Below are 26,599 nucleotides of genomic sequence, written 5' to 3'. Positions count from 1 at the left end.
GTCAGAATGGCCATCATCAAAAAGTCTACAAACAATAAATGCTGGAGAGGGTGTGGAGAATAGGGAACCCTCCTACACTGTTGGTGGGAATGAAATTGGTGCAGCCACTGTGGAAAACAGTATGGAGGCTCCTTAAAAAACTAAAAATAAGTTGCTGTATGATCCAGCAATCCCACTCCTGGGCATATATCCGGAAAAGATGAAAACTCTAATTCAAAAAGAAACATGCTCCCCAATGTTCATATCAGCACTATATTTATGATAGCCAAGACATGAAAGCAACCTAAATGTCCATGGACAGATGAATGGATAAAGAAGATGTGGTGTGTGTGTGTGTGTGTGTGTATGTATGTATGTATATATATATATATATATATATATATATATATAGACAGTGGAATAATAGCCATAAAAAGGAATGAAATAATGCCACTTGCAGCAACATGGATGGATCTCGAGACAATCATACTAAGTGAAGTAATTAGACAGAGAAAGACAAATATCATATGATATCACTTATATGTGGAATCTAAAAAATGATACAAATGAACTTATTTATAAAACAGACTCACAGATGTGGAAAACAAACTTATGGTTACAAAAGGGGAAAGGGGGTGAGGGATAAATTAGGAGTTTGGGATTAACCTATACACACTACTATACATAAAATAGATAACCAACAAAGACCTACTGTACAGTACAGGGAACTACATTCTATATTTTGTAATAACCTATAATGGAAAAGAATCTGAAATATATATAAAGAATGTATATATATATATATATAACTGAACCGTTATGCTGTACACCTGAAACTAACACAACATTGTAAATCAACTATACTTCAATTTTAAAAAGTAAAAAAGGTGGGAGGGAGGGAGACACAAGAGGGAAGAGATATGGGGACATAAGTATATGTAAAACTGATTCACTTTGTTATAAAGCAGAAACTAACATACCATTGTAAAGCAATTATACTCCAATAAAGATGTTTAAAAAATAAATAAATAAAAAGTAAAAAAAAAAGAAAAACATAATAAGAAAATAAAATCCCACCACAGCAAAAAAAAGAAAAGAAAAAGAAAAAAGAAAAGAAAAAAAAAAAACCCTTGCCATTGTAAATTATTCCTCTACCCCTTTGAAACAGAAATCTCCAAGTCTCTTCCCAGTTCTACAACTCAGGACTGTCTTTTACAGGGACCTGGGAGCTATCTCTTTGGAATGTAATCTTCGAAAGAGAATTAGCACCTTTATATCCCAGTTTCTGTGGGAGGGTAGGCGCCTAACATCATAGGTGTCTAGCCCTAAGTTGAAAAACTGTCTCCTGTCACAAAGATATGAGAAAGATTTTTCCTTTGGATAAAGCCAGTTAGCAAATACAGATGGCCTATGGCCACCTCCTAAGGTCCTTGGTGCTTTTCCATTAGCTCACTCTCACCCTTAAAAACTATCACTCCTGCTTCAGCAGAGTTGAGTTCAGGCTTAGTTCTGGCCTCTCTCCATATTGCAGTAGCCATGAATAAAGTAACACAGTTAGTGAGTGTCTAGATTCTAAACCTACCCCTCACTTTACTGACATTCTGATGCTGTGAGTCAGCGCTTTCTGTCTCATTAGAATCCTTCCTAGAATAAACATTGCTGTGCTAAAAGCACTTTTATACCATTACTTTGCTTATTCCAATCCAGTATACTAGACAGGACAGTCCTCAGTAACTTTACTTTACAGTTGAGAACTTAGGGAGGTTAAACACCATGCCTAAATCATACAGCTGGCTAGTGAATGATGAGGGTATAGGCTTTCATATTTGGGGCCCCAAGTAGGGTTTATATCCTTGTTGCACTCTGGAGCTGTGAATCTAAGTAGAGCCAGATACCTGGGAAGGGATAACTTGAAATACCCGCCCAATCCTCAGATTTTGGCAACTCTGAAAACTTATACCCTCTCCAAACCAGCTAAGGACCTCTGGTCCCTCTATCCCCATTCCAATGGTCCCTCTATCCCCATTCCAATGGTCCCTCTCCCCACTCTTCCACCCAGCAGCCTCCAGAGGCCTTCATGTAGTCTGGAAAAGCCATCTCCTATAGCCTTTTCCACCCACATTACTTTCCTTTGAACCAGCTCCCTGTAATGACCCTGTCTTTCCCCAGCCTATACTTAGGATTCACTTAGAAACTGCAATTTGTACATGGACACCTGTCACTTTGCCTTGTGGGGCTGCAAGTATGAGCAGCCTGCTTCTTGTGGGTGTCCTACATCCCAGACTGGCTCCTCTCCTTTCACAGGGTTTCCTAGGTGACCCAGGATGGCAGTGAGGGCAATGGGGGTGAGGTGGGAGTAGTTGTGGCAGAGAGAAATCAGCATTGAAAGGGTGTTAGGGATTAATCTCCAAAATATACCAACAACTCACGCAGCTCAATGTCAAAAAACAAACAACCCAATCAAAACATGGGCAGAAGATCTAAACAGACATTTCTCCAAAGAAGACATACAGATGGCCAAGAAGCACATGAAAAGATGCTCATCACTGCTAATTATTAGAGAAATGCAAATCAAAACCACAATGAGGTGTCACCTCACATCAGTCAGAATGGCCATCATCAAAAAGTCTACAAATAACAAATGCTGGAGAGGGTGTGGAGAAAAGGGAACCCTCCTACACTGTTGGTGGGAATGTAAATTGGTAAAGCCACTATGAAGAACAGTATGGAGGTTCCTTAAAAAACTAAAAATAGAACTACCATATGATCCAGCAGTCCCACTCCTGGGCATATATCTGTAGAAAACCATAATTCGAAAAGATGCATGCACCCCAGTGTTCACTGCAGCACTATTTACAATAGCCAGGACATGGAAGCAACCTAAATGTCCATCAACAGAGGGATGGATAAAGAAGATGTGGTATATATATATATATATTCCATTGTGTGTGTGTGTATACACACACACACACACACACACACACACACACACAAATGGAATATTGCTCAGTCATAAAAAAGAACGAAATAATGCCATTTGCAGCAACATGGATGGACCTAGATATTGTCACACTGAGTGAAGTAAGTCAGACAGAAAAAGATAAATATCATATGATATTGCTTATATGTAGAATCTAAAAAAATGATACAAATGAACTTATTTACAAAACAGAAATAGAGTCACAGATGTAGAAAACAAACTTATGCTTACCAGTGGAGGAGAAAGGATGGGGAGGGATAAATTGGGAGATTGGGATTGACATATACACGCTACTATATATAGAATAGATAACTAATAAGGACCTACTGTATAGCACAGGGAACTCTAGTCAATACCCTGTAATGGCCTATTGGCAAAAGAATCTAAAAAAGAATGGATAAGTTTCCCCAGTTTCTGTGGAAGGGTAGGAGCCTAACTTAGGGGTAGGGGGAGGAGAGCTAGTTCCAAGTTGCAAAACTACCTCCTGTCAAGAAGATACCAGAAAGTTTACTTTTCCTTTGGGTAAGGACAATTAGCAAACAGAGATGGTCTAAGAAGCCTTCCACTACAGCTCTTAAAAACTCTCCAGCCCTTTGTTTCCACCTAGCTAGGCAACCAGACTGGTCTATGCTCTATGACTGGCAGTACTATCAAAATAAAATAGAGTTCTGTTTGCTCGTAATATCTGGTATGATTTTTTTTATCTTTAACACTCATGGTTATCCTTTCTGTCTAATCCCTTTCTCCTGATCTTTGCTATTGTTGACTAAAAAATTATTCACAACCTAAAAGTTGAGAGCTGTTTTTTTAAAAAATATATTTATTTATTTACTTTTGGCTGCATTGGGTCTTTGTTGCTGCACCTGGGCTTTTCTTTAGTTGCAGTGAGCAGGGGCTACTCTTTGTTGCAGTGCGCGGGCTTCTCATTACGGTGGCTTCTCTTGTTGAGGAGCATGGGCTCTAGGCACACGGGCTTCAGTAGTTGTGACACACAGCCTCAGTAGTTGTGGCGCACAGGCTTAGTTGCTCCGCGGCATGTGGGAATCTTCCGGGACCAGGGCTCAAACCCATGTCTCCTGCATTGGCAGGCGGATCCTTCACCACTGCGCCACCAGGGAAGCCCTGAGAGCTTTGTTTTATTTGGCGAGAATTTTTAGGACTTCAAGCCTGGGAGGCAGAATCTCAAGTAATCCTGAGAGTACCGTTCTGAGGAGGCCAGGGAGGGGAGCTAGGATACACAGGAGTTTTGTAACAAAGCGCAGGTAGTCGGGAACATCAAAAGATTACTATTAATGAAAGAAAACCAGATATGTCAAGTTAAGGAATTTCACGCTTTTCTATGTATGAGAAGATGCAGGAATGTGGCTCACTGAAATCATTCCTTTGATATGCACCTCAGCTCTCTGGGGCCGGTATCCTGTGTTTTCATATCCTGAGTTTCCTCAGGGCTCACCGACTCACGTTGAAGGGCTGCAGTCACTGATGACTGTGACATCCTTTGTTTACTGGTATGGTAGGCAATATTCTAATTGTCTACCATACACTATCTTGCAGTGTATTAGGCAACCAAGTAATACATTACTGTAAGCGTGCGCGCGTGCGTGTGTGTGACCTCTCCCACCCTACTAAAATTTTCTTCGAGAAGGAATGTATCTAAAATGCTCTATACCACATATGGCCTGGTAGAGTTCTGTCAGTGTTCAAGCTCTGTTTATTGACAAAACATTTTCCTTCTGACACAAACCACAACTGCTTATTCTTTTTAAAACATGCCAAGGTTGGGCTTCCCTGGTGGCGCAGTGGTTGAGAGTTCGCCTGCCGATGCAGGGGATGTGGGTTCGTGCCCCGGTCCAGGAGGATACCACGTGCCGCAGAGCGGCTGGGCCCGTGAGCCATGGCCGCTGGGCCTGCGCATCTGGAGCCTGTGCTCTGCAGCAGGAGAGGCCACAGCAGTGAGAGGCCCGCGTACCAAAAAAAAAAAAAAAAAATTCCAAGGTTTAAAAACGTATTTTTATTTGTATTGTTTTCTTCCAGCAGAAAATACTGCGAATTTTTTGCAATGGCCAAGAGGAGGGATTCTGAATCCCGCTCATCTCTTTTCCTATGAAGATCCAAAATTTAGGATACAGGGAGAAAATGGTTTTAGTGGGGAGGCTCCAAGCGTATCTCCTTGGATGAGGCCTCAAGAAGAAAAACAGGACAGTGGTATGGTGGAAGACTTCCTGGAATTTAATTGGGAGCACAGAGGGATGAATAGAGGCTCAGAGGGAATCCTACTGTAGGCTGCACCAAGGTTTCAGGGCCTGAAAGTGGGATTTGTGCTTCCTCATTTAGCTTGAGCCCTTTTAGAGTATTCCAGTAGCAACCCTTGTTCCTCAAATGTGATCATCCTTAAATCTTCTAACTGTCCTAGGCAGTGTCAAAGCTTGAGCGAAAATTAAGTATTTGTCCAGGTTACCACTGTCCCTATCATGTAGATCATGTATTCTAATACCCACAGAGTAGAAAAACCAAAGAGAAATGAAGTGACTGCCTAAGGTCTGTCTCTGTGCATGCTGTTCATGATAGCATCAGGATGGAGATTCCAAGTCTCTTACTCTGGTCTTCTGTCCGGTGTACCATGCTGCTTTTCTCCTACTGGGATTAGGAGTCTGTAGGGCCAGAGAGCAGGAGCTGGATATTGGAGGCCATACAGCCTCCTGCAAGAGGAGGTGGGAGTTAGGCTCTTCTATGAAGCTGCTGCTGTCAGAGCACGTGCTGTGGTGGTGGTAAAAGCCTGCAATGGGAATTTAAAAGAAACACATCATGCATTTTTTTAAAAATTGAAGTATAGTTGATTTACAATGTTGTGTTAGTTTCAGGTGTACAGCAAAGTGATTCAGTTATACATACATTCTTTTTCATTATAGGTTATTACAAGATATTGAATACAATTCCCTGTGCCATACAATAAGACCTTGTTGTTTATCTGTTTTATATATAGTAGTGTGTATCTGTTAATCCCAAACTCCTAATTTATCTCTCCCCCTCTCCCACTATCCCCTTTGGTAACCATAAGTTCGCTTTCTATGTCTGTGAGTTTGTTTCTATTTTGTAAATAAGTTCATTGGTATCATTTTTTAAGTTTCCACATATAAGTGATATCATATGATATTTGTCTTTCTCTGTCTGACTTACTTCACTTAGTATGGTAATCTCTAGGTCCATCCATGTTGCTGCAAATTGCATTATTTCATTCTTTTTTATGGCTGAGTACTATTTCATTGTGTATATATACCATATCTTCTTTATCCATTCATCTGTCTGTGGACATTTAGGCTGCTTTCATGTCTTGGCTATCGTAAATAGTGCTGCTATGAACATTGCTGTGCATGTATCTTTTTGAATTAGAGTTTTCACTGTATATATTCCCAGGAGTGGGATTGCTGGATCATATGGTAACATTATTTTTAGTTTTGAAAAGAACCTCCATACTGTTCTCCATAGTGCCCGCACCAATTTACATTCCCACCAACAGTGTAGGAGGGTTCCCTTTTCTCCACATCCTCTCCAGCATTTATGGTTTGTGGGTTTTTTAATGGTGGTCATTCCGACTGGCGTGAGGTGATACCTCATTGTAGTTTTCATTTGCATTTCTCTGATAATTAGTGAAATTGAGCATCTTTTCATGCACCTGTTGGCCACTTGTATGTCTTCTTTGGAGAAATGTCTATTTAGGTCTTCGGCTCAGTTTTTGATTGGGTTGTTTGTCACATCATGCAACTTTTTTTTTTTTTGCGGCACACGGGCCTCTCACTGTTGTGGCCTCTCCCGTTGCGGAGCACAGGCTCTGGACACGCAGGCTCAGCGGCCATGGCTCACGGGCCCAGCCACTCTGCGGCATGTGGGATCTTCCCGGACTGGGGCACGAACCCGTGTCCCCTGCATCGGCAGGCGGGCTCTCAACCACTGCGCCACCAGGGAAGCCCACATCATGCATCTTTTTTTTTTTTTTTTTTTTTTAATGATCTGCATTTACTATTTCTTTTTTTGTTTTGTTTATTTATTTATTTTTGGCTGTGTTGGGTCTTCGTTGCTGTGCGCGGGCTTTCTCTAGTTGCGGCGAGCGGGGGCTACTCTTTGTTGAGGTGCACAGGCTTCTCATTGCGGTGGCTTCTCCTGTTGCGGAGCACAGGCTCTAGGCCCACAGGCTTCAGTAGCTGTGGCACGTGGGCGCAGTAGTCGTGGCTTGTGGGCTCTAGAGCACAGGCTCAGTAGTTGTGGTGCACGCATCATGCATCTTTGAGACAACTTTGTGTACTGGATTGGTAGAAACTTTTAGACTCTACCTGGGGAAATGCTTCTCACTACTGTAAGTAATATTTAAAGTTATTATCAGCAGCAGAAGCAATGGGATCAAAGAGTCATGTGACTTAGGCTTTCTGCTCTTCTCACCATGAAATGAGATTCCTGAAAAAGTTCACTTCTTAATGTTTAGACTTATAAAAGTATACCTATGCTTTTATTCTTATTCTTTTTATAGACTGCTGAGCTCTGCTGGAGAAAATGACAAAACTATTCCCAATCCATGTTCTGCACCTTGAGCTGAGCCCTAATGCTGTTCACCAATTCGACTATTAATACATATTTCTATTAATAAATATTACTCTTGCCCTTTCTCCATAGTGGTGATCTCAAATCTTTATGATCCTCCTCAAATTTCTTGCCTCATGCTTTTAATGATGACCCAACAGGAAAAAGAGAGAAACCAGTAAGCATATATTTCTTGACCTCCTCTCCAGACAACCAATGTAACTGTATTCACATCTGTCCTTTTTCCTTTCCTCTAAACTCAAAGGACCTGGCTAAACCCTCCAAAATGCTTTGGATCTCAACTTATTCCAGCTCTCTGTTGACCTCACATCCTCATTTCCCTTCCCTCCTGAACCATGGCCTTCTCCACCCTATTGATTCTTTTCCTTCAGCAAATATACATGCTTAAAACTTCCACATCCTAGAAAACAAAACAAAACACTCCTTAGAGTCTCTTGACCCCTTTACCTACTTTGTTTGCATAATTTCCTATTCATTTTTCACATTAATATTGTAAAGCCCTGTCACACAATAAAAATACTGTTACCAAGTTTCCTAACCATTTTCTAGTGGAAAATCCAAAGGTATAGTTGCATTGTCTTTCCTAGTGGATAGTTTATGACATATGTTACTGAACACTACACCTTCCTTCCTGAAGCAGTATTTTGCCTTTTTAAACTTATACTTTAAAATATTTGCCTTCCAACTTGTTGCTTCTACTGTATTTTGTTCTTAATAAAAGGGCATTAATATTCACTTAGTTACCTAAGGTGAAACCTGCCAATTTCTCTGTGTTCCTTTATTTTTCTCATCCCTTCCCTCTCCCACAAACACAAATATGCTTGGTCTTAGGCTTAGCCATTGTACATATTAAATATCTCAAAAGCTCACTCTTCTTCCTCTCTATTCCCAGCACTCTTGTCTTATTTCTGGTCATTACATTTCTCCTCGGTCTTTTGTGGTAGACTCTGAGATGATCTTCCTTACTCCACTAGCTCCCTATTTAATCCATCTCCCATACCTCTGCTAGAATGATCTTTCTAAAAGATAAATCTAATCATGTCACTTCCTTCATACATTTTTAAGTAGTTTCCTATCTTCCTAGACTAAACCAAAACTCTGAAAATAACACAGAAGACTTTGTTTCATAATCTGATTTCTATTTATCTTTCCTATTCTTAATTTTGATCCTCTCCCACATATTCCCTTTCGACCACTAGGCAGAAGGTGTAGCTTCTGAAGATACAGTATTATGACATTCCATTTCTCTTTGCCTCTGAACGTGTTTTCTCTCTGCCTAGGATATCAATGTCTTGTTTCTTCTTCTACCTCCCCCCATACCTTTCTCCTGTTCAACTTTTACTCGTCTGTCCAGATTCATCTGGACATGTCATCCTCTGGGAAGTTCATTTTTCGATGTCCCTATGGCATTTGATGAAATTAAATCAAAGTAATTGTGGATTTTCCTATCATGTCTTTCACTAAACTATGAGCTCCAAGTGGCCTGTGAGTGTTCCTGCTTAACCTGCCTAACACTCATCTTGCCGGTGAGTTTATAAGAAGGCAAGCAAAATTCAGTGTTGATAAAGGTAGTGAGGTTATTGGTGCTTAGCTCAAAGGGTTAGGGCACAAGTAAACGAAGGTCAGATTCAAGTAAAGGTAGTGAGGCTTGCTCTGATCCACAGCTACAGTCTGAGCTCCTGCACACTCTGGGCAGTGTGCACTGATGAGAAGAGCACTGGTTTGGAGTCAGGAGACCTAAGTTCTAGCTCTGATTCTGATATTAACTAAATAACTGATTCACTTTGTTATAAAGCAGAAACTAACACACCATTGTAAAGCAATTATACCCCAATAAAGATGTTTTAAAAAAAACTAATTACATAATCTCGCTAAGTAATTTTCCTGCTCTGAGCCTTATCAAGCATAAAATGGTTTTTGCTCTCTATGTGATTATAAGGTTTATGTGAGATAATATCTCCAAAAAGGTTATATAATCACTAAAGGCCATTCACATGAAGGGCTAGATGAGGTAGTGTGGATGGAGCCAGGGCCTCTGCTCTGCACATCTCCAGGAGCAATGCTTACACTACAGTCTATGTGAATGTTGACACGTGAAGCCATGTGGCGTGACTGCCTTGGATACAGCCTTGGTAATCCACTGGAATATTTGAAATGTATAACGCAGAAAATGAACATTATGTTAGGCATATAGAAATTACTCTTCTGCCTTCCACAGTTCCAAAGAAGAATGAGGCAGTACAGATAAAGGGAAAGCAAAGGAAGAGAAACGAAGATGCAAAGTGTAATGGCAAACACAAATTCAAAATAAGAAGTTAAATTTCCTTGTTGAGAAATAGGCTTTGCCTCCACCCCCCTTTTCTTAAAGCATGGTTCTTTTGTGTGTGGGAAGGGGTGATGAGAACTCTTAAGATTTACTTTCTTAGCAACTTTCAAATTTGCAATACAATATTATTGACTACTGTATCCAGGCTGTATACTATATCCCCATAGCTTATCTATCTTATAACTGAAAGTTTGTACCTCTTGATCCCCGTAACCCATTTCACTTACCCTCCAACACTTTACCCCTCTGGCAACCCCAATCTGTTCTCTGTATAATGAGTTTTGTTTTGTTTGTTTGTTTTGTTTTCAGATTCCACATAGAAGTGCAATCATATGGTATCTGGCTTCTCTGTCAGACTGATTTCCTTTAGCATAATACTTTTTTTTAAACGTTTTTATTGGAGTATAATTGCTTTACAATGGTGTGTTATTTCTGCTCTATAACAAAGTGACATATACATATATCCCCATATCTCTTCCCTCTTGCGTCTCCCTCCCTCCCACTCTCCCTATCCTACCCTTCTAGGTGGTCACAAAGCACTGAGCTGATCTCCCTGTGCTATGTGACTTCTTCCCACTAGCTATCTATTTTACATTTGGTAGTGTATATATGTCAATACCACTCTCTCAATTTGTCCCAGCTTACCCTTCCCCCTTCCTGTGTCCTCAAGTCCATTCTCTGGTAGGTCTGCGTCTTTATACTCTTGAAGTCCATGTATGTTGTTGAAAATGGTAAGATTTCTTTTTTTAATGGCTGAGTAGTATTCCACTGTATACATATACCACCTCTTCTTTATCCATTTATCCATTGATGGACACACGTTGTTTCCATATCTTGGCTATTGTAAATAGTGCTGCAATGAACACAAGGGTGCATGTATCTTTTCAAATTAGTGTTTTCATTTTATTTGGATAAACACTCAGAAGAGCATTTACTGGTAGTTCTAATTTTAATTTTTTGAAGAACCGCCATACTGTGTTCCATAGCAGCTGCATCAATTTACACTCCCATCAGCAGTTCATGAGGGTTCTCTTTTTTCCACATCCTTGCCAACACTTGATACTTGTTGTCTTTTTTACCATGTTGACAGGTGTGAGGTGCGATCACATTGTGGTTTTGACTTGCATTAGTGATGTTGAGCATCTTTTCATGTGCTATTGACCTGATCTGTATGTCTTCCTTGGAAAAACATCTATTCAGATCCTGCCTATTTTTTAAATAGATTGTTTTTCTTATTAATTGAGTTATATGAGTTCTTACATACTTTGGATATTAACCGCTTATTGGGTATATGATTTGAAAATATCTTCTCCCATTCAGTTGGTTGCCTTTTTATTTTGTTGATGGTTTCCTTCACTGTGCAGAAGCTTTTCAGTTTGATATAGTCCTATGTATTTACTTTTGCTTTGTTTCCATTGTTTCTGGAGTCAGTCAAAAAAAAAATATTGCTAAGATCAATGTTAAGGAGCCTACTGCCTATGCTTTTTTTTTCCTAGGATTTTTATGATTTCTGGTTTTACATTCAAGTCTTTAATCCATTTTGAGTTAATTTTTATGTATGGTGTAAGATAGTGGTCCAGTTTCATACTTTTGCATGTGGTTGTCTAGTTTTCTCAACATAATTTATTGAAGAGACTCTTCTTTCTTCACTGTTTCTTCTTGCCTCCTTTGTTATAAATTGGTTAACCATACATGGGTGGGTTTATTTCTGGGCTCTCTTATCTGTTGCATCAATCTGTTTTTATGCCAATGCCATATTGTTTTTATTACTATAGTTTTGTAGTATAGTTTGAAATCAGGGAGTGTGATGCCTCCAGCTTTGTTTTTCTTTCTCAAGATTGCTTTGGCTGTTCAGGATCTTTTGTGATTCCATATAAATTTTATGATTGTGTATTTGATTTATGTGAAAAATACCCTTGGTATTTTGAAAGAGATTGTACTGAATCTGTATATTGCTTTGGGTAGTAAGGAAGTTTTAATAATTAATTAATAATTATTATTATTGATAATAATAATTTTTAATTAATTAAAGAATTAATTAATTCTTTAATTAATTAATTAAAGAATTAATTAATTCTTTAATTAATTAATTAAAGAATTAATTAATTCTTCTACTCCATGAGCATAAAATATCTTTCCATTTATTTGTGTCTTCTCCAATTCTTTCATTGATGTCTTATAGTTTTCAGTGTAGAGATCTTTCACCTCCTAGGTTAAATTTATTCTAGGTATTTTAATTTACTTTATGATGCAATTATAAATGGGATTGTCTTCTTAATTTCTCTTTCTGATAGCTCATTGTTAGTGCTTAAAAATGCAACAGACTTTTGTATATCAATTTTGTATCCTGCACGTTTACTGAATTTGTTTATTAGTTCTCACAGTTTTTTGGAGGAGGCTTTAGGGTTTTCCATATATAAAATCATGTCATCTGCAAATAGTGACAATTTTACTTCTTTCTTTCCAATTTGGATGCCTTTTATTTCTTTTTCTTGACTAATTGCTCTGGCTAGGACTTCCAGTACTATGTTGAATAAAAGTGGTGAGTGTGGTCACCCCTTCCTTGCTCCTCATCTTAGAGGAAAAGCTTTCAGCTTTTCGCCATTGAGTATGATGCTGGCTGTGGGCTTGTCATATATGGCCTTTATTATGCTAAGTCATGTTCCCTCTATGCCCACTTTGTTGACAGTTTTGATATATTTAAGTTGATAGCAAGTTAAGTTTGAATGCATTCTAAAACTCTATATTTTAACGCCCCCATCCAAATTTTGTGGGTTTTATTTATTTTTGTTTTTTAATTGAAGTATAGTGGATTTGCAATGTTGTACAAATCTCTGCTGTACAGCAAAGTGACTCAGTTTTACACATTATACATTCTTTTAAAATATTCTTTTCCATTATGGTTTGTCCCAGGAGATTGGATATAGTTCCCTCTGCTATACAGGTAGGACCTTGTTGTTTCACATTTTGTGTTTTTGATGTCACATTTTACACCTTTTTATTTTGTGTACCTCTTACCTAATTATTTTAGTTCTAGTTATTTTTACTGCTTTTGTATTTTAACCTTCATACTGGATTTATAAGTTATTAATCCACTACCTTTAATATATATTTACCTTTACCAGTGAGATTTTCACTTTCATATGTTCTCTTGTTAGTAATTAGTGTCCCCTTTTTTCAGCTTAATGAAGGTTCTTTAACATTTACTGCAAGACTGGTTTAGTGGTGATGAACTCCTTTAGCTTTTGTTTACCTGGAAAGTTCTTCATCTTCTTTTCAATTCTAAATGATTACCTTGCTGGGTAGAGTATTAATTGGTTGGAAGTTTATTTCTTTCAGCACTTTGACTATATCATGCCACTCCCAGCCTGCAGTTTTTGCTGAGAAATTGGCTGATAGTCTTATGGAGGTTAGCTTCTGCATAACAAGTTGTTTTTCTCTTGCTATTTTTAAGATTCTCTCTTTATCTTTAACTTTTGACATTTTAATTATAATCTTGGTGTGGCTCTCTTTGGGTTCATCTTGTGTGGAACACTCTGGGCTTCTTGGATCTAGACAGATCCAGACATCTAGTCTGTTTCCATCACCAAGTTAGGGACATTTTCAGCCATTATTTCTTCAAATATGTTTTCTGCCCCTTTCTCTCTTCCCCTTCTGGTACCCCTACAATTCAAATGTTATTCCTCTTGATGTTGCCTCATAGGTCCTTTAAGCTATCTTCACTTTTTAAATTTCTTTGTTCTTTTTGCTGGTCTGTTAGGTGAATTCCACTGCCATGTCTTCCAGATCACTGACTCTTTCTTCTGCTTCATCTAGTGTGCTGTTGAACACTGCTAGTGTACATTTCAGTTCAGTTATTGTATTCTTCAAACCTGTGATGTTTGTTTTCTACTTTCTTTTATTATCTATAACTTTGTTTAAAGTTCTCACTGTGTTTGTCCATTCTTCTCCTGTGTTTGGTGAGCACTTTAATGACCATTACTTTGAACACTTTATCAGGTAAATTACTTGTCTCTATTTCATTGAGGTGTTTTTGTTTCTTTTCCCTGGGTTTTTATCTTGTTCTTTCATTTGAAACATATTCTTTGACTCCTCATTTTTGCTTGACTCTCTGTGTTGTTTCTATGTGAAATAGCTACGTCTCCCAGTCTTGAAGGAATGGCCTTGTGTAGGAGATGAACCTTATCATTTAACCTTTCCCTAGCTTGTTGTCTCTCAAACATTTGTGTTTGTCTAAGCAGCCTGATTTATTCTGGGTAGGTCCCAGTTGTTGAGAATGTGCCAGGACCTCTGAGTGTCCTGGAGGAGGGATCTCAGTTTGGGGCTGATTGAAAGTTAGACCTTCAGGCAGCAGCTTTTAAGATATGCAAGTATATATGGTCCTGTGGGACTGAAATTGTAGACTCTGCTGGCATGAAGACCAAGAACCCGGAGATGTCCCTTTGAGAATGTTGCAAAATTCTGGGCTCCAGTTGAGTGTATAAGCACCTTTCTGGGAGGTACTGGTGAGCTGTAGTGAAGTCAAGTGAGAGTACTGGCTAATGTTCCCTGAGAACACTTCTGTAGCATCTAGATGTGTGGTTAACTTGAACTCTACTTCTCAGGCTGATGCTCCAGGACAAGTAAATAGGCCTTCTGCATGGGAAGACTGGGGGTTGTTTCAGTCTGCTGTCTGTGCAGTGCCCTGCGGGTGGTAGCCTGCCAAGAACTCTTAATTGTTTCAGACCTGTGGAGCCCAGAAAGGCAATCCTACTGGCCATCAGAACTAGGTTGACTCAAGGAGCATTCCCTGTGTGGGCTGTGCTCACCTGGCCACTTTGGTAGGGCCATGGGGGTGTACTGTGCAGCGGCAGGTCACTCACCTGGCAGGTTAAAACATGTCTCTTCAGGAAACTTGTAAATTCTTTGTTTCTTTGAAATGTATGTAAATCTTTTTTAAAGGCTGAATCAGCCCCTTGAAACCTTTACAAACCAGAAATGTCTCTCTCAAGGATATGGAAGCCATTGCTTTGAAATGTATCAAGGATCATAGAACCCCCATCTCCCAGTCTCCAGTCTAACTTAGATGCCTGGCTCCAACTGCAAAACCACGAATTGCCATAAAAACATGAGAGGTATTTATTATTCCTTTGGCTAAAGGCAATAAGCTAATATGGTTGGCCACCTCAGTTATCAGGTGAATCTAGGATGAACTATGTGTGAAAAATGGTGCTGTCAAGTCCTCTTACTTGAGGACTAGTTATTGTTTATTTTGACAACATGTATGTAATGGGTTGTATCTTCTTGGATATATAAGAGGGTAAGACCCCCTTCTGTCTCTGCCATCTCTTTAGCACATCCTTTGCCTGTGATGACATCGTATTCTGGTTTAATGTTTATTCAAAAACATAACTTTTTTCTTTCTCTTATACCTTTCCGGAGAGGGATTCTGGGGTGGCAGAAGGTTTTGGTTTTAATTATATTTACCCCACAGACACAAAACAACCTTGGTAAGAAATGTAAATGAGGCAGAAAAATAATTATCACATTCTCATAGTCCTCTCTCTCTTTCCTCTCCCTTTTCTTGTCTCTCCCTACACTTCCTATCTGATAGTTCCTCTTGAGAATTTATTTTGGTATAAAAATAACTGTGCCCAGGGTCATCACCTATAAAATGGGGAACAATAAAGCAACCTAAATCACAGGATTAAATGATTTAATTCCCACAAAGTGCTAAGGATAGTGTATGACATGTAATAAGCACTATATATATTTGTTATTGTTAATATTATCATATGGCAAAATCTTTCATCAAGGAGCAAGTCTGTAGCTACCTGGCTCACAGAGTTTCCACCAAGCACAAACAGATAGTGTGTTGAGTTACCCACCATTTGGGATTATCTCAGACTAGTTCTTTATCCTGTGCTCTGCACCAGCCTCCCCACCTAATCCTTCCTGACTCTTCTCCCACTGCTGCTAGCAGTGTTGATAATAAAATGAAACCTCTCACTTCTAGATATGATCACTTCACAAACAGGATATATATTATGCTGTACTACCTCAGATCTGGTAAAAGAAACAACAACAAAATAAAAATAAAAATATTCTCCTTAGCAGTGCTTCTCATAAATGTGGTAAAGGTCAAATGATTTAAATTTCAGCAACAGGGCACCAATAAAAGGGCCATGAAGTTGAAATTCTTGAGCAAGGTGCAAATTATGAGGGATGAGTGTCATTCTTTGCCAGGAACTTGGAGGAAGGTTAAGACTTCTCTGGAAGAGACTAAAAGATGGAGTGGGAGGGATGAAAGCTGATAGCTGGGAACAAGATACTCTTTTAACAGAAAATGTGCCCTTGTGCTAATTACAGAAAGGTGCTCATCTTATATAGATAAATTAGGGGAAAAAATAAACTCTCTCTTAGAAGAAGAAGACCCTTGAGATTATGGAAGGTAAGCTCAGTAGAGCTGGGTTCCAACCCCTATTTGCCTCTTCAAGTGAGTATCTTTGTGAAATATGAGGACCACACAACTAGACACAGCTGCTGGCTGGGTGCTGCTACCACTTTCTATCCATGCTTGCACCTCTCCTATGCTTGACAACAAGTAGTAGATTAACACCTGGGACTAGATACAGAGATCCTGGGAGATAATTACAGATCCTGGAAGGGGCAGTAGATCTGAGGAACTGTCCCACCTAGTTCTGCCTTTGATGGTGGTGAGTGAATTTCCCTATCCGTGTTTCTTATGCAGTCTTTAATCTTGCCAGTGCTGAGCTGTTTTCATAGCTACTTCCCACTCCATGTGATCTCTTACAGGATGATAGAGGAGTGGATTGAGAGAGATAGCTTATAGCTTTGTGAGAAGATTAATAAAGAAACTCATAGGACATTGGAATGATTTGGGAACCACTGTGACCCCCTGCCTCAGCTGAAGTCTGTGTCAGTGAAGGAAAGATCTCTCATTTTTCTAGGGGAATCATAAAAGGAAAATCTATAAAATCACCTCCTCATACCTGAGAGGCTAAGTGCATTGAATTTCTAAAGTTACTGTGTTTCACTGAATCTGATAAAACATTGTTTGTAAGACATAATTAATTTTGTATTCCATTAAGAAGACAAATATATGTATTATATATATATATATACACACCCACACACACAAGTATATTGGTTGACACTGCCAACTGTTAGACCCATTCTATTTCAGAGATATTCAAGTGCAGAAAAATGTACATCTTAGAATAAGTGAAATATAGCATCTCTAAACACAGTAACTCCTGCTGTAATGAAATCCCATCACCTAGCAGAAAATGGAGTCTAGTTACATCTAGTTACTTATTTGAAATGTTTAACTCCTAGAAACTTCCTCCCTGGCAACTCAATTCCAGTCTTTCTGTATACTGACCTTTAGTCAAAGATGGGACGTTTGTGAGAGGAACTGACGTTTTGGGTATTGCATGAATTGTCTAGAAAGGTATAATCATATAGATCCTACACAGCCTGCTTTGCTGGACAAATCGGCATTTTCTTGTGCGAGGCTGACATCTGCTGGACAAGTAACACTTGAGCAAAGCTTTGTTTTGCTATTTTAGAATAAATTAAAATTTTTGGCAGGGAAACCTAGCTGTGGTGCATATACTCCACATTTTCTATTCGAATTTTATAAGTTTACCAGTTAATTTTCTTTTCAAATTTTGTATGCTGTGGCTGAGTTTCAATGAGCTTTAGAATGACAGCTTACCCTCAGGGCAACTTTAATATGTGAGGATAAAGCCCTTTAATTAAACTAGTCTTTCTTAACCCTCATGGGGTGTCAGAATCACTGTCTGTGAGAGACTGTTTATAAAGATGGCCACAGCAACCCTCCCATTCCACATTGCCTTTTCACAGTGTGACTTTGCCACTCCTATTTAAAAAGTAAAGTCTGTTTTCCTTCCTTTTGAATCTAGGTTGGCTTTGTGCTTTGATATCAGCAATAACATGTGGTAGAGGGGGCACTGTACAACTTAAAACATATCCTTAAAAAGAGCCACTGCGACTTCAGTTTTTGCTGAACATCCACGTAAGAAAGACAAGTTAGACTACTGAAGAATGACTCACCACATGGAGAGAGCGCCTGCCTGCCTGCCAGTCAGCAGAGAGATTCAGCACCAAGGCCAGTGCCAATAGGGTGAGCCCATTTAGACCTTCTAGTCCAGCCCAGTCAACTAGCCAAAAACAGCTGCATAAGTGAACCCAGATGAACCAAGCAGAAGAATCCCCCCACAGTGAACCCACTAAACAGCAAGAAATCATAAATAAGTTTTCCTTTAAGTCACTACATTTGGGGTGGTTTATTATGCAAAAATAGGTAACTGCTAACACGAGGAAACTTTTAAAGAAGAATAAACGATAATGCCCAAGTCCAAACCTAAGAGATTTGTATTTAATTTTATTAGGTGGAGCCCAGGAAATAGCAATTTTTTTAAAAGCCTGTAAGATTGGGATTCACTGATCTAAATATTTTGCCCATGATTACCTTTTCTAAAATCAGTAGCAACGGCAACGTCGTAACGGTTATTCCAGCATATGGTGCATTACCTACACAAACTCTCTGTCAGGTTTCATGGGAGCAAACAAAGTTAAGTGAGTTTGGCAAGATTACTGAGCTAGTAGGAGGTAGGTCATTTGACTCCATATCTTAAATTTTTTCAACTACATATAGTAGCCTGCTGTCTTCTGACATTTACCTCTTTTGTGAGTGACTGATACATACAAGCTATATATCTGGAGATGAAAGTTATGGGTAAGAGAGAATGTAGAGCGATTAGGACCCTAAACCCACAGATAATTAGAATTAAAGGAGTTAGAATCATAAAGACCTTTGTGATTCTGGACCAGTAACAATGAAATTTTGGTGTTAAACAAAAAGCTATTGGACTAGGAAGTGCAGTAAATAGTACTCAGACGTTCAAAATGGAGGGAACCCTAAGCAAGATGATTAAAAATCATTATCTCTGATGCCATATTCTCTGTGGTCCTAGCGGATAGGCAGTTGAAGTACCAGGAGATTAATTTCTGCTTAGTTTAAATAATAAAACTTTAGTCAAAATTTTCAAAAAATAAAGGAAAGCTCTGAAAGAGTTAATACTCGAAATTCATATCTAGAAGAAAGACATTTTAGCTGCAATAACTACCTACGTGAGATTCATTGTCCTTCTTTGAGGAGAGAAGGAGAGCTATGTACATCAGACCCTAGCTGCAGAATGGAACTCAGAGCCTAAATGAACATACATGTGAGATACATTGAGGACTCTTGCCTAAGTCCTATGATTTGGGCTGATTGGAAAGTAGCTAAAAGCAGGTGCTGGGGTATAAATCTCCATGGTTGGTCTTCATCTGGTTTGTCTTCACCTGTTGCAAACTACAATGCTTCTCAAACTTCAATGTGCAAGTAAATCACCTAAGGATCTTAATAAAATTTGATCCATTAGGTCGGGGGTGGGGAAGGGCTGGGATTCCACATTTCTAACAAAATCCCAAATGATGCTAATACCGCTGATCTGCAGACTACATTTGGAAAATTAAGGTTATACGGAATTTTCCCCCCGAGCAACAGTTCTCAGACTGTGATCACCAGACCAACAGCATTGACATCACTTGAGAATTTGTTAGAAATGCAAATTCCTAGGCCCTGTCCAGATCTATTCCATCAGAAACTCTGGGAGTTGGGACCCAGCCATCTGTAGTGTCACAAGCCCTCCAGGTGATTTTGATGCTAAAGTTTGAGAACCACTGATCTAGAAAAGTATTTATCCAGCCATAATAGAATTACACTAGGAGCTTTAAAACAAACAAAAAATCAGTCCCTGGGCTCCACGCCATACCAATTAAATCAGAAGGCAGGATGTGGGACACTTCACTGTGAGTATTTTTTTAAATCTTCCCATGTGCTTACAATGTGCAGTGAGGTTTGAGAAACACACACACACACACACACACACACACGAGAAAGAGAGAGAGAGAGAGACAGATCCACTTCACTTACTTCCTGAGTCTTTGCCAGCAAAAGTCTGGTAGATGTGGTGGTTTCTGGATCTGCTGGGCCAGTGGCTCTCTTCCTCCTCACTGTTGCTTTGCACCTGTAACCAAGATCCCAGCAGAACTCAGTCAGTGCCAGTGTTGGAGAAAAGTGCAGAATGGCAGATAGCTGTAAGGGAAAGAGGCTGAATGTACTTGAGAGACTTGGCCTCTTCTCTTGTGGTAGGAGCCTGGTAGTGAGGAAGGCAGGAACAGCTCTACATTCAATGAGAGGTGACATACATGCAAATGACACTGCAAATCTTCATGGCTTCTCTTTGTGGCAAGGATCTGAGGGCTTTTCCTCGAGACTCTACCACTTGATGGCAGTACTGTCCACAGACCCAGGCAAGAAGAATTCCAAGTTTTAGAGAGCTCACGGGATGAAGAGTTGGTGGACCTAGAGGATGTGTCCACTTTGATCTTGTACTGCCCCTTCTAGACCATGCTCTGGATACCCAGAATACCCCCAAATGCTATTCAAATGGCCCCAAGCCTGTTTCAGGGAAATGCATTGGCTTTGCCTCGTGTCTGTTCTCTCAAAGACCAGCCTTTCTCCTAGTGTATGCACTCCCAGGCCTGAGTGATGACTAATGGTGGTTATATGTGTGGGTAGGGGGTTTGTGGCATTTGTATATGCAGGCTGGGGTGTTCGCATATGTATGTGCAAAATCCCTTATGGTGCAGGGCAGATCTGGCCATGGGAAGAGAAGGGGACAGGATGGGGAGGGTCTCTGCCCACCCTGCCATGTTCTAGCACTGAAGTCCTAAGAGTGAGAATTCTAGATTTGAACCTGAACTTCTAGGACTTTGCGGTTACATGCTTGTCAAGGTAGAAGAGAAGATTTTATTTAATCGTGTTTAGCCTAGTGTGTAACCTCTATCTGTACTCTTGTGTGGATCCCACAAATGACAGGGGCAGGTGTGCTTGATGAGAAACTTCAGTGAAGATCAGATTAGATAAGGAATTAGAAAAATAGTGCTAGAAACCTGGGCACTCTTAAGAAACCAGGCTCATTTCTTTTTCTCCCTCCTTGTATATTAACCCATTCCCAAAGGTTTCTGAATATAATTCAAGAATTGAAAAAATAAAATAAATAAATAAAAAAGAATTGATATATCTGGCAAGGAAAAGGAGCCTGGATTTCCTTTACCCAAGGAAAGGAATCCAGAGCCTTTCTCTGCCAGCCTCTCCCTCACTTTCAACCCACTCACCTCCAAGTCCAAAGTGTCCTGCAGCTGCTGGGTTAGAGATCGGCGCAGTTCTGTTCTCTCTTGGCCCTGTTTCCATTTCTGTTGGATGGTGGACAGGTCCAGTGATTTAACCTTCCTGCCCATGGGATTCTTCTGAAACAGACTCTTTCTTGCTCTGCTCTTTCTTTTCCAGAAGGTCTCATCCTTGGCTGAATGGGCTTCCTTACTGGTGGCTTGTAGACCCCACAGCTGCCTCTTTACCTGTGCAGGGTCTGTGCTCCACTGTAGATCTGCTCTGGGCAGAGAATGTGTGCAACAGGGGTTAGAATCCAGAGTTTCTGATGGTTCTTGCAATGTGGACACCCCCTGCTGTGCTTCCTCTTTAAAGCAGAGGGCACATGGACAGGAAGAAGTGGGCAGCTTTGTACCCCTGATGGGGGGCACAGGATCTCCCTGTGGGACTGGCCCAAACCCAGGGTCTTGCTGGAGGACCAACTTCTCTCCTCGCACTCTGTCCATCACTTCCCACACCACCTGGTCTAAACTGTTCCTTTTGGGGGTGTGGTCGGGTGGTGATAGCCTATCTCGTGGGCACGTGTACAGGCACATCTTGGAGATGGCTTTCCGGAGGCGCTCTCTGGGTGAGTGAGGTTCAGGCTCTGGGGGCAGAATCTTGATGGATGGCACATCAGTTGCGTTGCAATTCCAGAACATGTGGGATGGTGTGAACTTTTGGACAGGGGTCTTAGATACGTAGGAGTACAGACAGAAGAAGGCATCGGCGGTGACGGCCAGTGTTTGCACTTGCTTAAACCTGCCTGAGTGCAAGAGTTGAAGATGGTGAGTCTAGGGGGTCATCAGCAAATTACTTCTTGAATCTTTCCCTTCAATAGCCTTCCTAAAACTCAAAATTCAGAAAGAAGGTGCCATTTTCTCTACCAGCGTTTCTCCCATTTAGATTTCTGACACCCAGGATTCTCTTTCTTGACCTTCTTGACTTTTTGACTCCCTATCCCAAATAGTCCAAAAATTAATTCTATACAGGATGAAAAACTTTTCTGTATCTTGATTTAGCATATCCTCTCTGCTGTCAGTATACAATGGTATCTATCACTGTGTTTGCCTTAGATGACAAACATGACTAAAAAGGGCAAAATTAACATTATTTTCTTAGTAAGAAAACTTTAGGGTTATAGAAGTCTTCTTTGATAGCAGCAAATTTGAGGGATAGCAATTACTAGGCAATGGACAGAGGTAGAGAAATTTAGATGGACTATATCATTTCTGCTAGACTTTGCTTCTCAAAGTGTGGCCAGTAGTCCAGTAGCATTGGCATTACTTGGGAACTTATTGCAAATACAGACTCTCAGACTGTATCCCACACATTTTAACAATATCCTTCAGTAACTCACACATACACCCATGTTGGAAAAGCACTGTGATAAACCATATATCCCTTAAACTGTAAGTGTCCTAAAGGCAAGAGTCATGTTTCTCTTGCCTAGCTGCTGTCCTTCCAGAATTTAACAACTAATTATGTACTTGGCACATAAAATAAATTCAATAAATCATCCTCAATCTTTAGTGTGTGTAAGAATCATCTCAAATGCTTGTGCAAATCCTCCAACTCAAAATCCTTGTTCCAGCAGGTGGAGCTCAGAAGCGTAGTTTTACCAAGTTTTTAAGTTGAATCTGTTGCAAGGAATCTGAAACAGCACTGTCAGAAACACTATGTTGGGGGGCTGTAAAAGAATATAATTTGAAATATACTGTAACACATAGAAAAAAATAGAGTCTTTTATCCCTCATCCAGGTAGAGAAGCCCTCTCATATCTTTCCTTAGTATGGAATTGGGACACCTTAAATCATTGTTTCCCTAGACGTGGTCTAAGGATTATACATAAGAATCATCGGCGTGCTTACTTAACATAAATATTCCTGAGCCCTTCCTTCTCTGGAAGAAAAGCCTATGAATATGAATGTTTTATTAACTCCTGCACAATTTAACATAATTAACAGAACCACTGCCCTAAATGGAAATGATTTTAATGTAGTGGCTATAAATGGGGAACATTCAATAATTCCAACTGAGAAACAGAAAATGGGGACAAGATTTAAAGACATTGTTCCTATTTGATTCAGCTGAAAGAGAGAAGATCTAAAGAAAGTAATAGTGATATGAGGTCTCTTGAAGACAATTTCTTCAAGAGACAGAAGAGAAGTCAAAGTTCTCTATCTTCACTGAAGACAGCATAGGAAGAAACAGACACAAGAGACAAAGGGTCGAGTGAAGCTGACCAAGAGAAAGTAGTATCTAGAGCCACTGATCCCTGTTGTGAATGACTGCAGGCTGGGAGAGAAGTTGAGCATATATCTGTGGTAACACTCACTGGCCAGCATGAGGCACGGGTCTTCCATCTCAATCCTCCGCACCTGGGACTTCAGGAAGAGCTGGAAATCAATGCCTTTGGCCTGAGACGGAGTGGTGAAAAATCGGGCAGGAATTCGAGAAGTGTCTTTGTGGTCCTCCTGGCCAAAGCCCAGACTGAAAAGGACATCTTCTGCATCTTCTTGCACCTTGTCCAGAATCTCTGAGATGCTGCAAAGAGGGGGTTTGGGTAAACAAGCAAAGCTTTGAGACACAGGGTAATCCAGAGTTATCTAATAAAAGTGTCAGGAGACTGAGATACCTTTCTGGCCATTTCTCCATCTGCCACTGTGACTGAGAAAAGCTTTCACTGCTCTGAATCTAAACTCTCTGTCTGAAACACAGGAGTTACAATCTCGCCCTGGTTTAAAAATTGAACGAGATTCTGTCATGACCACAGTGATTACAGATGAATGAAAATTTGCTATGAGAGGGATTTGAAAAATCAAAAGCAGTCTAGATGCAAAGAAACCTTGCAGTTGTGTTATTAACCTGTCAGTTCCCACTTGCACATACTGTGACACAGCTGGCTTTTGCCAAGCGCTTTGTAACTTGCTACTCAGCTTGTGCCAGTGGCTGTGTGGAACACCCAGGCAATGAGTGTGTAAGGAACATAAAACTCATTTTATTCTCACCCTGAGGATAAAATTTTATCTATACAGGTATGCTCAAAACCTGATTTTGAGAAGTAGGCCCCTTTACAGCACAATTTCAGGACAGAAGTCCTGCATTACAGACCAAACACTTTCTCTCTGTCTCTGTCTCTGTCTCTCTCTCGGTATGGCACCAACATATGTCTACATCCAAAGCTTGGTAGCACCAAGCTGGGTGACACTAGAGCTCACCACTACATGTTCCAAACAACCATGTGGGTAGGGGAGCTGTGAATTATTTGAGGCTTTGACTAATCACTGTTACTCTCTTCAGAAAGGAGGCTGGGCTTTTTGATCCAAATCGAGATCATCTTATTCGAGTAATAGCTGGATAATTGGAATCCCTGGATCTATTCTCGTGCATTCCTCCTAACTGACAATTATTATTATTTTTTTTGTGTGTGTGGTACGCAGGCCTCTCACTGCTGTGGCCTCTCCCGTTGTGGAGCACAGGCTCCGGACACGCAGGCTCAGCGGCCATGGCTCACGGGCCCAGCCGCTCCACGGCATGTGGGATCTTCCCGGACCGGGGCACGAACCCGTGTCCCCTGCATCGGCAGGCGGACTCTCAACCACTGCGCCACCAGGGAAGCCCCTAACTGTCAATTTTATCTTCATGATCCTAAGCTTCCTTATCTGAATTGTGGGCATAAGACTAGATCACCGAGGAGGGGGGAGATCAAGGTGGCAGAGCAGGAAGATGCTGAGTTCACCCACCCCAACGAACAGATCAAAAATACATCTCCATGAGGAGCAACTCTCGCTGAAAACACACTGGAGACTGATACACTCTTACACAGCCAAGGCTGTAAAGCAAGATCTACACGGAATTGGGTAGGAAGAGAAGAGAAACAGTCAGGTCAGGACCTGCATCCCTGCAAGGGGACACAGAGGAAGAGGGGGATTACATGGGCTCCGAGATCCTCCCTGGGAGTGGGTGGTTCAAACCACAAACTGGGCACCCCAGCCCTAGGGTCTGATGCTGGGCAGAGGAGTCCCATTAGCTGGCTTGAAAACCAGTGGGACTAACAGGAGGGCTGCAGGAACCCTAGACTCTGCTCGCGAAGAGAGCGCACTCGCTCGCTGACTCCCTGAGACAAGGAGGAGGAAGCAGATTGAAAGTGCCTTGACTCTGGCCATCTTCCTGTGACCCACACGGGGCACCCACTATAGTTCCTCTTGCTCCATGGTGCAGCTCTCCACTAGGGTGAAGGCTGCCATTACTGTGAAGGGTGTGTAGCTGTGGGCGATGGAGCTGGCTTGGACCTGGCGCTACATGTAAACCGGGCGATGGCAGCCATTACTGGCGCTCCCAGCAGAGGCAGATGGAGAGCGGTCTGGAACTCTGACTCGTGTGCCAGGACCGCTCCCCAATGGGCCCTTGCTTGCAATGGGCACCCGCCCCGGCCCTTCTTGCTCCAGCCCTGCTCCCCTCTGGGGCGAAGGTACCAATGCTGGGATGCAGGAGAGCACACACTCAGAGGGAATGGAACCAGCTCAGACCTGACCCTCAGGAATTCTGCTCCAACAACTTAGGACACAGTCTTGCCCCGGATAGGGTGCTGTGAGCCACTGAGCACAGGAGAAGCCCTGGCTCACACCAGCCTCTGGCTCCAGCCCTTCCATCTCCAGCCACAGCTTCCACTAAGGTGACAGCTGCCAGCACACCTCGGGGGGGAGAGGTGACTTGTGTCCACTTCAGACCCGGTTATAAAGCTATAGTCATCAGAGCAGTTTGGTACGGGCACAAAAACAGATATATAGATCAATGGAACAGAATAGAGAGCCCAGGAAAAAAAACATGCACTCAGGGTGCATGATAAAGGAAGCAAGAGTATACAATGGGGAAAAGACTGTCTCTTTAATAAGTGGTGCTGGGAAATTGGACAGCTACATGTAAAAGAATTAGAAAATTTTCTCACTCTGTATAAAAAAATAAACTCAAAATGGGTAAACACTGTTCCATAAGAACAGAAGTCATAAAACTCCTAGAAGAAAACACAAGCAGAATACTCTGACATAAATTGTAGCAATATTTTTTTGGATCTCTCTCATAAGGCAAAGGAAACAAAAGCTAAAATGGACAAATGGCACTTAATTAAACTTAAAGCCTTTTGCACAGTAAAGGAAATCACTGATAGAATGAAAAGACAACTTACTAAATGGGAGAAAATACTTTCAAATGATATGACTGATAATGGGTTGATATCCAAAATGTATAAATAGCTCATACATCTCAATATCAAGAAACAAAGAACGTAATTAGAAAATGGGCAGAAGACCTCAATAGACATTTTCCCAAAGAAAACATACAGATGGCCAGTAGGCACATGAAAAGATGCTCAACACTGCTAATTATTAGAGAATTGAAAATCAAAACTACAATGAGGTATCACCTCACGCCAGTC

At 40.8% G+C, this 26,599-nt stretch overlaps 1 protein-coding gene across 1 annotated transcript in view; it reads right to left on the bottom strand.

Annotated features, from left to right (window-relative positions):
* The window catches only part of TESPA1 (thymocyte expressed, positive selection associated 1), a 66,586-nt gene that overhangs the window by 28,215 nt on the left and 11,772 nt on the right, over nt 1–26,599 (bottom strand). Inside the window, exons 7-10 of the mRNA XM_065888165.1 lie at nt 23,501–23,709; nt 21,132–21,928; nt 19,885–19,978; nt 5,557–5,735 (exon numbers count right to left, since the gene is read on the bottom strand). Coding sequence (XP_065744237.1) covers nt 5,557–5,735; nt 19,885–19,978; nt 21,132–21,928; nt 23,501–23,709 — 1,279 coding nt within the window. The remainder of the gene's footprint in view (nt 1–5,556; nt 5,736–19,884; nt 19,979–21,131; nt 21,929–23,500; nt 23,710–26,599) is intronic.

This window comes from Phocoena phocoena, chromosome 11 (assembly GCF_963924675.1).
Source record: "Phocoena phocoena chromosome 11, mPhoPho1.1, whole genome shotgun sequence".
Lineage (NCBI taxonomy): Eukaryota > Metazoa > Chordata > Mammalia > Artiodactyla > Phocoenidae > Phocoena > Phocoena phocoena.
The sequence above is the reverse complement of the archived record's forward strand: the minus strand, read 5'-3'. Positions and strand labels throughout refer to the sequence as shown.